The sequence below is a fragment of the Podarcis melisellensis genome, assembly GCF_964234715.1.
Source record: "Podarcis melisellensis genome assembly, chromosome: 3".
Classification (NCBI taxonomy): Eukaryota; Metazoa; Chordata; class Lepidosauria; order Squamata; family Lacertidae; genus Podarcis; species Podarcis melisellensis.
In genome coordinates this window covers 7161035-7172364 of record NC_138530.1, presented here as the reverse complement: position 1 = coordinate 7172364, position 11330 = coordinate 7161035, and the positions used below count along the sequence as shown (strand labels likewise).

Below are 11330 nucleotides of genomic sequence, written 5' to 3'. Positions count from 1 at the left end.
AATGGGGCAGATTTTGATTGAGCAAAGGGATGGCACAAGCTGGCAGTATCCTGATACAACTATATCTCAAATATATAGTGTGATATTCATCACCATTCAGAGCAGACCAACTGAAATCTACAGATTTGAGAATAAATCGGTTCCTATCAATGGGTCTGTCCAAATGCTAACCCTGCCCTTGACAACCACAGACAATTCTGGGTAGTGCAACCCAGCCATGGAAATCCATGGCTGTCACAATCCAACTCAGCCAAAACTTGGATCTCCCCATTCAAAACAGGCTTTGGTCAAATCCAATGCACAACCCTGCCACCTTATAATGTCTTTCCGTTTGGACCTGCAATTGGCTGGTTGGCTAGTTAGGAAGTGTATTGACTGATGTTGTTTCTTGGGCTAATATTGTTCCATCATAGAATCCACAGAGACACACCTGAGTGTCTGGATGGGAGACCACTTGGGAACTTTTTGCATGCAGGGCATTTTGAGATCCCCCACTGACAAGCATATCAGATACAATAAGTTATCTTTCCGCTGATTTACTTAGGATAGCCAAATCAGAGCTGGAATACAATGGGTGTGAACCAGTCCTCCAATAGCACAAAAAAGAATTGGCACAGAAACCAATATGAATACTCGCCTACTCTGCCACAAAAAGAAAAGACCTAAAAACTTTTGCCGTTATGCTATTCCCAAAGTGAATGGATGAATCTGTCAGTGTGTCTCTTTGTGTAGGTGTGTTGAGTTTCTTTTTTAAGAAATCAAAATTCTCAGCTTCTATGTTCACATCTGGTAATCCACGGATTCTATCCAACTCAGTGTAGCCCCACTGAAATCAATGGACTCCCATTGACTTCAGCGGCTCTACTGGAACTGTCTTTGAAATCAGGTGACCTAGAGGAACAAAGACTAGAACCCTGAGGCATGAGGCTATATCCAGTTAAACGTCCTTGATGATCTTTCTCTGGCTCACTTAATTTCAAAGGCTAACACAATACATAAAAGTGACACTACTTTTTCTCAAGATGTCTCCCTATGAATAAAACAATTTCTCCCTCCCTTTTGTTTTTCTTTACCAAAAGGAAACAATATAAATTCTCATTTCCCGATCGTTGGTAGAAGAAACTTAAATGGTAGTCAAAATCTCTGTTACCTTGGATGTCAAAGAATCTACGATGGCATGCACCCGTCCCTTCCTCTCTTTCTGCTACTACTAATAAAAACACACACACAGCATATCCATTTTTTTATCATGTGTGCTTTGTTATTCATTCATAAATATCAAATTATAAGTTTCATTTCATTCTGTAAGATTGTCGGTATCGTCTCCCCTTTCAGAGCAGGATTGGGAACCTCAAGCCTACATGTCAGATATGACCATCCCCCCAACCCCCCAAATCCAGGCTTCTCTATATGACGGTGAAACTTTCCCCCTGCAGCTTCACACCCCTGTTTGGACTTCATTGCCGACTTTTGCCGACTTTGAAAGTATTGGTGTTTTGCAACTTTCTGACCTGTAGCCAGACCTTGGCAGAGTATGCGCATAGTTCATGAAAGCAATCGGTTGCAGGCAGGATGGACGAAGCAGGAACCAGTAACTTGTTACTTATAGGTGTTTATTATATACAGTGGACTTCAAATTACTATTTACAGGAACAGAACAGAACACAGATCTTTAATTAGCTCTCTCACCGCACGACTCTCACATTAACTCTTAACTCTCAACACTCTACTAACACATTCCAGTCAGTAGGCCATAAATCATTATTCCTGGGAGTAGGCTTGACCAATGAGGGAGCTGTCTCCCGGCCTCTCTATCTGCCGGCAGATTTTACTCCTTTACATTGTCTTGGCTGTGGGCCAAACTCCTAATTGACTGTGAAGCTGTGGGGGAAGGGGGAAGCTGCACATATTCAGATTCCCAACAGAAAGTGTCCTCAAACACTGATAATGTCACTTGTCTTCCTGGAGGATAGAGAAGGGTTTACAAGTCTCTGTACCAAGGTAAACCACACCTGGAAAGTTGAATGTGTGGAGGAAAAAGGACCCAAGACCCGGCCTTACTTGACCTCTTTCAAAACCTTCTGTCATATGAGGGTTTCCATCCCCCAAACTGACTTCAGATTCCTTGCCAAATGAGTAGTGTGGACCCTGAAAGAGTGAGAAAACCATACGGAAAGCCTTTTTTTCTAAAACAGAGAGTGCAAACTGCCTTTTTACCCTGGGTGTTCCTAGTGTCAGTCCTGAAGGACCAGCCCCTAGGGCAGTTTCAGAGATGGGAAGGGAGACCACTCAGCTGCAGAATGGGAGCGGTTCCATGGCACCTCAAGGATGGAATCACTTAGCAAGCCTACATCGATGTTTCACTTGATTGGGGTCCAAGGCACATTAAAACAATATTTCCAGCCCAGTGAATATGGAATGCCTAGTCAGATTAATGCACTGTGTGTTAGCTTCCTGTCTCTTGCACACCATGTCCTCTTGAGAGTTTCTTCTGTCGCCTGCATCACAACAGGAAGATTAATGAACAGGGCTGACATGTAAGTATATCACAGAGCCCAATCAATAAGCAAAGACTTGGCATTTGAGAAACTGCAGAACGGTCCCAGCGCTCTTTTCCATTATTGCAGTCTGGCTCGAGATCCTTTTCAAGAGTCAGCTATGAAGGTTCAATGGCTTTTCCTTGCTGTTTTTTCAGGAATGTTCCTGGTTTCTGAAATTTTGGTTTTGGGTAAGACATCCATCCATTTTTGACACATTCAGACATAGCTTATAGGATGGGGTGTGTGTGTGTGTGTCAAGAGGTGGTCCTCCAGAGCTTAGAGGACTCCAACTCTCATTATCCCCATCCCCATTGTCAACGACCAGGGGTGATGGGACAAAATCTAGAGGGCTAATCATTAGCCAGCCATGTTACAGATGTTTAAAGTGATGGGCTTTAAAGTGAAGGAGAGACTGCTTCAAATAATCAATCCATTATGTTGCATTCCATATCGTATGCACTTTTAAAATGTGTTGTTTTTGTGTGGAGGGTTGTTGTTTCTATTTCTATTATTTATTTTGGGGTTTTATATCTTGATTTCATTCTGTGAACCACCCTGAGATCCCTGGGTATAGGGCAGTAAAGGTAAAGGTAAAGGGACCCCTGACCAGTCGTGACCGACTCTGGGGTTGTGGCGCTCATCTCGCTTTATTGGCCAAGGGAGCCGGCGTACAGCTTCCGGATCATGTGGCCAGCATGACTAAGCAGCATCTGGCGAACCAGAGCAGTGCACGAAAACGCCGTTTACCTTCCTGCCGGAGCGGTACCTATTTATCTACTTGCACTTTGACGTGCTTTTGAACTGCTAGGTTGGCAGGAGCAGGGACTGAGCAACGGGAGCTCACCCCATTGCGGGGATTCGACCCGCCGATCTTCTGATCAGCAAGTCCTAGGCTCTGTGGTTTAACCCACAGTGCCACCTGTGTCCCATAGGGCAGTAAATAAATTCAAATTCAAATTCAAATTCATAATAATAATAATAATAATAATAATAATAATAATAATATCCATCTCCACTCCCACCTACATTTTTTATTCAGTGCATTGTATCTCTTCTCTGCCATTATAGCTAATAGCCACAGATAGATGCATGCAGGGAGTTCAATAACACATCTACCCTCCATGAGTATGCCTAATATCTCTTTACACTCATTTTGGCCACTAACCAAGAAGGCATAATCTGGGTGGCGGGATTCCCTACATTAATTAATATTGTTACAGTATTTTGAAGAAATGCTTTTTACTGCCAGTCCAAAACAGCCGCCCCTTGATTTGATTGTGTGCCCCCACATTTTAAGATTGTAGGCAATGGAGAAATGTTTTCTTCGTTCACATTTAGAGATGGAGGAAGAATCCATTTTAAAAGGGGTGGTTTTTTTGGTGGAGGGGGGAGGGCAGAGAATTTGTTGTCCTCCACCCAGTCCACCTTTGCCCACAAAAGGTGTGTGTGTGCCATGACATGTGATCAGTTATGTGGGACCCATTTTTTTTTTATTTGAGTTGGCACGCTGGATAGACTGTTTTTCTTTGTTCAGGAGGCCATAGGATCAACTATAGGTTCAGTCTATGTAGAAGAAAGGGTGGGCGTTGCCACTTTCTGAAATGCCCTTCTGGATCTTGGAGCTTTGGGTCGTGCAACATAATACATCGCTGCTGTAAAAGGTGAGTCTCCGTTTATTGTAATGCTTGCACCCACTGTTCTTTTCTTTTAGACGTTATGCTTGAGGGTGTTTTTTTTTAAAAAAAATATGTATTTCCACTTCACCCAAGCCTTCTTAATTACATTGCCACCACAAATCTTGGGAAATCTAGTTTGTTAAGGGTGCTGAAAGTTGTTAGGGGACTACTATTCCCCTCACAGTCCTACAGTTCCCAGGGTGGTTTTGAGAACAAAGGAAATAAAGTTAAGACAGAAGGCCAGAAAGGAAGGGGAACAAATGACCTCATATATCTCATGTGGATTTGTGGGAATGCAACTTGGAGGACAAAATTATACAGTCACATTTTCTGTAACGATATTATCAGAGTCGAAGGACCTCAAACACATTTTCTAAACAAGTAATTTATTTTCTGAAAATATTTTCCGGTTATATGAACTGGGATTCCTTTTAGAATCTAGGAATAATATTCATTTTGAGAGCGTTCGTCTTTCCACAAAGGGTAAGGTCTAATGACTCCCATCTATCGATGTCTGAAGAAACCTATCTGTATATTTGTTTTATATTAAAAGTTACTAACTGATTTAAATCTCTTGGTTTTAACAGATTCGGGGGGAAATGTGGAATTTAAACCCCTTAAATGAATGGATAAGCAAATTTTCACCTATTGGCATCAGTTCCGATTTGGACCAGTTAATAGAGTATCCTGATATTTTGCCGAAAGCATCTATCATTTGCATCAACATAGCAATAGTAATATGAGGTTAAGAAATAAATGGAAGAAGATCATCTTAAAATAAAAACAACTTATATTCAGCTGAATTATGGGCTATTCTGTAGATCTTCCGATATCACCAAATAGCGTAAGGCAGGGGTTGCAAGAAAATATGTACAAATATTTACTGAAGCACTTTCTGAATGCCTTTTGTCCCACCGCCACCTTGACCTGCATCGTTTGTGCCAGATGTGGCCAGTATAAATGGACCCGATACAGCTGTGGCAATACTGGTTGCAGTCTGCACTATGAGACGAAAGAGTGAAAAGCAAATGAGAGGCTAGCTCTCCTTATTTGGTCCTCCTTGCTGCCACCAAGTGGATAAATTTAATCTCCGGAATTAATTGACAAAGGGTGTGCAATTGTTCTGTGCTGGGGCTGAAGAACTGGAGCAATTCAGCCAATTGCAATGTTAATAAAGTGTTTCCAGTTGAACTCAGGGACCCACAAAGCTTTGTGTCATTCCATTGCTCTCTTTTTCTGCACTCTCTACTTCCCTGTGCACTGTGTTGGTCTGAGCCTCTGTGCTCCTCTAGTCCAAGAGCTTTTCCAGAAGTGAGGTTGCTTTAAACCAGAGCTGTGAAGGATTTTTTAAAATCCCCTTCTTTGTTTGAAAAATTTTAAAAAAGCATTCCAGAACTGTTTGTAACTTCAGAGAGTGTATTAGAGAGGGAGATTTGCCTTGAAATGTTAAACTGAAGCATTTCCCTCCCTGAATACAAAAACAACCAGCAGAAACTAAGCTGCTCAGTGTAAAGCTTGTATTCGTTTTTTGAAATGAAAGGAGAGCAGTTTCTATTTCTTTAGCTACAGTATTCCTCTCTCAAATTAATGGGGGCATCTTTGCTATGCCCTGGGCTCCCCCTGGTAAGAAGAACCAGATAGTATTTGATAGGTTGGACTAAATGACCCCATGATTGCTTCTTCCTCTACAATTCTATGATTCTAAGTGGGCCAATCTCTCAAGGGGATTCAGCCAGGCTTAAATAGACATCTTTCCAAAGAACTTTGAATCCCTCCATATGTAATATGGACTTTTTTTAGTTGCCTGTTTCAGGGAGCTGAGCACTAATTTTGTGGGGAGCCAGGAACCGGCCCAGAGATTCTGATATTTTGCCAACATCATACTATTGGGATTTCTTGTTCTGGAGTGGTGTTTTGATTCGTTAGTTGGCTTTTAGTCTGGCCAGAAGCATGCATAACTAGATCTCTTAGGGTAATGAGTTGTTGTTTTTTATGAAGGAATAAGAAAGCACATGTGCTAAAAATGTTTGTGTTGATTGTTTATTTGTAGTAGTAACAGCTGAAAGGAAGGAAGAGATTCTTGACTTAGCAAGGATAGACTTGTGCCATGTCAGGTTGCTTGGAGCCCAAATTAACAGAGATGATTACTTGATATTAAATTTCTTCCGCGGATGATCAAACAATGGTTCAGCTTTGAAATCCCTCTCAGTTACTTCAGTTTGCTAAAGAAAAGGGGAGGAAGAGGTGATTTTATTGAAGGCCACACATGTTGAGAATATATAGTGTTACATATATGTGCTGGATCAGTTCCAGCAGTCATGCTCATAGCAGGCCCATTGAAATCAATGGGTCTACACTGAATGACATGGGAGATCACCCTGTAATTAAATAGCTGCCCTTCACCCGATGGTCCAACAGTGAGTTACAGCAACTAACACTCCGAGCTCATCCACAGTTGCACTTATCCCATGCCTGGGAAGAGTGGGTCTGAGAGGTTTTCTTTTTTTAAAAAAAAATATTTATTAAGAATTCCATGTAAATACATATAAAATTCACAATACAGTATATATCATAACATATTTTCACAACTTCTTTGGACTTCCTCACGTCTCCCGCTCCCATTTTCATCATTAAAAGTTTTTATCCGCAAATTATCATCTTATTTGCATTTTGTGTCCCGCAAACTTAGTTTATAATCTAGTAGATCTCCAAAAGGTTTTTACTTTCTCAATCTCACTTCTCTTCCAAATTCTATCTAATTTAGTGGTGCTCAATTATTTCTGATTTAGCAACCTACTTAGCATTCAACCAAATTACAATGTTTTTGTAAATAAATCTTGAATTTCTTCCAGTCTTCTTCCGTCCTCTCCTCTCCCAGGTCTCAGATTCTGCCAGAAAACCTCAGGCAGGGTCTGAGAGGTTTTCTGCTTGACCCACAATTTCGAGGCATGGGTCCACGTGGTTTTCCCCTTGCCGCACGCCATTCGCAGGAAAACCCACTCTTTGCTGCTAAATCAGAGCAAGTGTCAACCTGGAGAAAACCCAAATTGCTGTTTGCTCTCTTTGATAAACCCTCAGGGTTGAAAGCATTATAAAACAACTTATGAACACAAAAATAAAGAGAAGGTACATCTCAGGTGTCAAAAGCCAGAGTCTATTTCAGGCAGCACAAGAGAAGGCAGGTTTACCGGGCCAACTGTGCATTCCTCACAAGCCTCAGACGGACTTCAATCAGCCTTCATGGCAGCTGCCCTACCTCTTTCTTGCAGTCAGTCCAGATGTTGGCCCTGACTGTCAGCTTCCTTCTCCTCCTCCACCTCAGTTTTGCTCCAGTAGAAGCAAGAGAGGAGGAAGATGGGGACCAAACGAGAATTAGCTGGGGCTGCCTGCCATTGGCTTTGGTGCCAGCAGCTGTAGGTCTCTCTGCTTTCCTCCCTACCAGTCCCAATGGGCACCAGTGTAGTGTAGTGGTTAAAAGCAGTAGACTCGTAATCTGGTGAACCGGGTTCGCTTCCCCGCTCCTCCACATGCAGCTGCTGGGTGACATTGGGCTAGTCACACTTCTCCGAAATCTCTCAGCCCCACTCACCTGACAGAGTTTTTGTTGTGGGGGAGGAAGGGAAAGGAGAATGGTAGCCGCTTTGAGACTCCTTCGGGTAGTGATAAAGTGGGATATCAAATCCAAACTCCTCCTCCTCCACCACCATCCACCACTGGGCAGCCATACTCAAAGAATCCTTGTGTCATCCATTTAATTTCTAAATGAAATGCTTTAGCTAAGAATCCTGCATTGCAGGGGGCTGGACTAGATGACCCTTGGCACCCCTTCAAGATCTACATTTCTATGATTCTATGTGCAGGCAGGTGACCTGTGCACCCCACTTTTGCTGTAATAAACATTTACTAATAAACGTGAGATGTCTTAATGAGGAACGCAGACTTCACCTTTACAGCAGCGACGGAATCGGCCGCATTTTCCAATGCGCATAGATCCACGAGGGCAGAAGGCAAAAAAGCATTTACCACCGGCACTCTCACATAGATTGGTACCATTCCTACGTTTCATGTTTCCTGCACAGAGAAAAACAGTCCTGTTACATGGAACCTGTTACACAGAAGTCTAGAAGCATTCACACAAAGCAGAAATGATGTTATCTTTATGCATTACACTGATGGTGAACATTTGTTTTGGGGATGAATGGGAAAATTTGATGAATGGAAGCCTTTCTTATTGCTAGTCAGCATGAAACAAACAGAATCTGTAATAACAAGTCCCCGTTGAGTAGCCAGCTATTCATTCATCATTTTTGCCTTTCTGATTTCTCTGGCTTTCATTTCTCCATAGCCAGCAGTTGCCTGGTTGGTTGGTTGGTTGGATGGATGGAAGGTGGAGGAAGACAGAAGCAAGCAGGGGAAAGGCTCCTTTACCCCCCAGCCCCATTATTCACTATAGCATTTCTGTCCCCCATTTTCATCCAAGGAGCTCAAGGTAGCGTAAATGGTTCCCCCTCTTTTATCCTCACAACAAACCTGTGAGGTTGGCTACAGCGAAAAGAAAATACAGTGGTAGCTCGGGATGCGAACAGGATCCATTCCGGAGCCCTGTTCGCATCCCAAATGGAACGCAAGACGTGACGGCGCGTCTGCGCATGCGCGGGCCGCATTTCGCCACCACCGCACATGCGTGTGACGTCATTTTGAGCATCTGTGCATGTGTGAGCAGTGAAACCCGGAAGTAACACGCTCCGTTACTTCTGGGTTGCCGCGGAGTGCAACTCGAACGCACTCAACCCGAAGTGCATTCAACTCGAGGTATGACTGTAGTGACTGGCCCAAGGTCACCCAAGGAGATGCATGACTGAGTGCAGATTTGAACCCAACACTCTGACCACTGCACCATGCTGCCTGTCTGCATCACTTGCATGTGGAGGGGAAGGCATGTCAAAAGTAAGGTGAGAGTCATGCATTTAAACACACAACACAAAGTCACACTGCACTTCCTGGCTTTTTTGCAGCAGGGAGTTTTCTGTGTGCATGGAAGACCCAACTCTAGGGCCCATAATGGCATCAGATAAAATTCCCTTGCACAAGGCTTCCCAGGCATCCAACAGCCGTCTGTCTGGCATTTAGGAGTGTTGCACAATGTGTACTGCAAGGCCTGTTCTCAGCAGTTACCAAGCATTAGATGCAGATCAGGAGATCTCTCTGCTGAGCTAGGTTGTGCTCAGGAGCGAACCAGCCTGCTCCTTCAGTAGTTCCCTTGTTTCCTCATTGTGCTGAGAAGCCACCATGCCACCACCCTCTCAACCAGAACCAGAACTTACATGGCATGTTTCATTATTTCGGCTGCTTATTGTAAACCTTAAGCTCCTTCTTGGACTTTTTGCTTTCTGTCACATCAACAGCAGAGGGCGCAGAGCAAGTTTCTGATTGCACATGGCTCTCTGAGTGCGGGCTTAGCTCTGTGAGATTCAACATAGGCCAACAACCTCTCTTCCCTCAGACCTAAGACCACCCCACTCCACTGTAACAAGCACAGATGTGTCTGATCCATTGTGTATCCCCCCTACATAGTTCAAACTCTAAAGAAACAAAACCACTCATGGAAGAATGCACTAGGTGATATCCTATTTCAGACAATTATCTGTGAGATGCTGTACCACTAAATATAGCCTTGATAACGTATTAGAGAGTTTCAATGTAATGTCCAAGAGGACCATGCCTAAGAGCATGTACAGACTACTAATCACCATTGAAAATACTATCATTAGCTCATGATCCAGCCAAGGAGAAGTATTTCTAACTGAGTTCAATGAGTGAACTCTTCCCAATGAAATGCAGTCCCGCCCACCATGTACATTACAATCACCTTCATCCTCCAAAGCTTCATCGTAACCAGCTGGGTTTTCATCCTGAGGACCACTCAGATCTTCCAAAGCCTCTGCCTCTTGCTTCTCTGCTTGGTCCAGATCTGCTTCATCAGACTGGGCAATGCCAAGGAAGACCACAGCAAAGAACAGACAGATGAACTTCATGGTCCTTCTAAGACTTGTTGTGTGCTGCTGAAAGGAGTCACAAGGATGAACTGGCAATGGTGATGCCTTCACAGAGTTCATGCCCATATATGCAGGTGGGATGCCAAGATGGCTGCCCTAATGGGACAGGTTTCATTTTCTTTGAAGTAGCTCTCTAGATAAGGGTGTGAAATACAGGTGAATATGGCATTTGAGATTATTTCAGACTTTGCAACACAATTCTCTTTGATGTTGCCCCCAATCTGTAGTTCAGTGTTGCCATCTTTGCATTTGCACTGTTGCTAATAACCCTCTCGCTCCCCATATGCTTGCCTATTCAATTCCCCATCAGGCAGCTGGCACATCCTTGCCATAATCTATGAAACAATATTTATTGTGATGGTTCTGGGCTCTGAGAGAAAGAGGGGGGTGGAAGACTGGCACTGGGTGTATCAACAGCAGCTGCAACAAGTGCAAAATCAAGCTGGAAATGTAAAAGTCTGCTTTTAAGTACAAAAGAAAAAGAAAAACATACAATATTGGGAAAACTTCCGTTAGCAGCAGCACAGGTGAGATTATCTCATTATCTCAGCTCATTATTAGCTAAACAGGTGCCATCAATTGCCCGCTAAAATAGTCTAATCTTAGGCTGCAGGAACAAAGAAATAATGAATCGTTTTAGTCAGTGTTCTCCCACCCCCTCCATAAAAATAGATTTTGGTACTTGCAATGACCCCTTCATGGATCACTGCCTTGCCGTGGCAAAGGGGCTTGAATAACTCAGAGAAGCTATGTCGTGCAGGGCCACCCAAGATGGACCAGTCATAGTGGAGAGTTTGGACCAAACGTGATCCACCTGGAGCAGGAACCAGCAAGCCACTCCAGTATCCCTGCCTAGAAAACTCCATGGACAAAGACAACAGGCATATAAAAGTTATGACGCTGGAAGGTCGGAAGGCATCCAACATGCTACTGAGGAAGAGCGGAGGACAAGTACAAGTAGATTCAGAGCTGATGAAGCAGCTGGACCAAAGCTGAAAAATCACTAAGTTGCGGATATGCCTGGAAGCTAAAGGAAACTCCAATGCTGTAAAGAAAAA

At 43.4% G+C, this 11330-nt stretch overlaps 1 protein-coding gene across 1 annotated transcript; it reads right to left on the bottom strand.

Moving 5' to 3' along the window:
- Positions 1–6242: 6242 nt before the first annotated feature.
- Positions 6243–10347, bottom strand: LOC309366799 (uncharacterized protein). Its single transcript, XM_081905627.1, has 3 exons — positions 10086–10347; positions 8162–8287; positions 6243–6438 (listed from the first exon to the last, which is right to left on the bottom strand). The coding sequence occupies exons 1-3, from the start codon at positions 10336–10338 to the stop codon at positions 6431–6433; spliced, it is 387 nt and encodes a 128-aa protein (XP_081761753.1). The 5' UTR covers positions 10339–10347; the 3' UTR covers positions 6243–6430.
- Between the last annotated feature and the right edge of the window lie 983 nt (positions 10348–11330).

Bases quoted from the DNA above. Each gene is read 5' to 3' on its own strand.
- LOC309366799 (XM_081905627.1), bottom strand. From the start codon at position 10,338: ATGGGCATGAACTCTGTGAAGGCATCACCATTGCCAGTTCATCCTTGT. The intron at 8,288-10,085 runs GTGATTGTAATG...TTCTCTGTGCAG, and splicing joins TGAAGCTTTGGAGGATGAAG to GAAACATGAAACGTAGGAAT.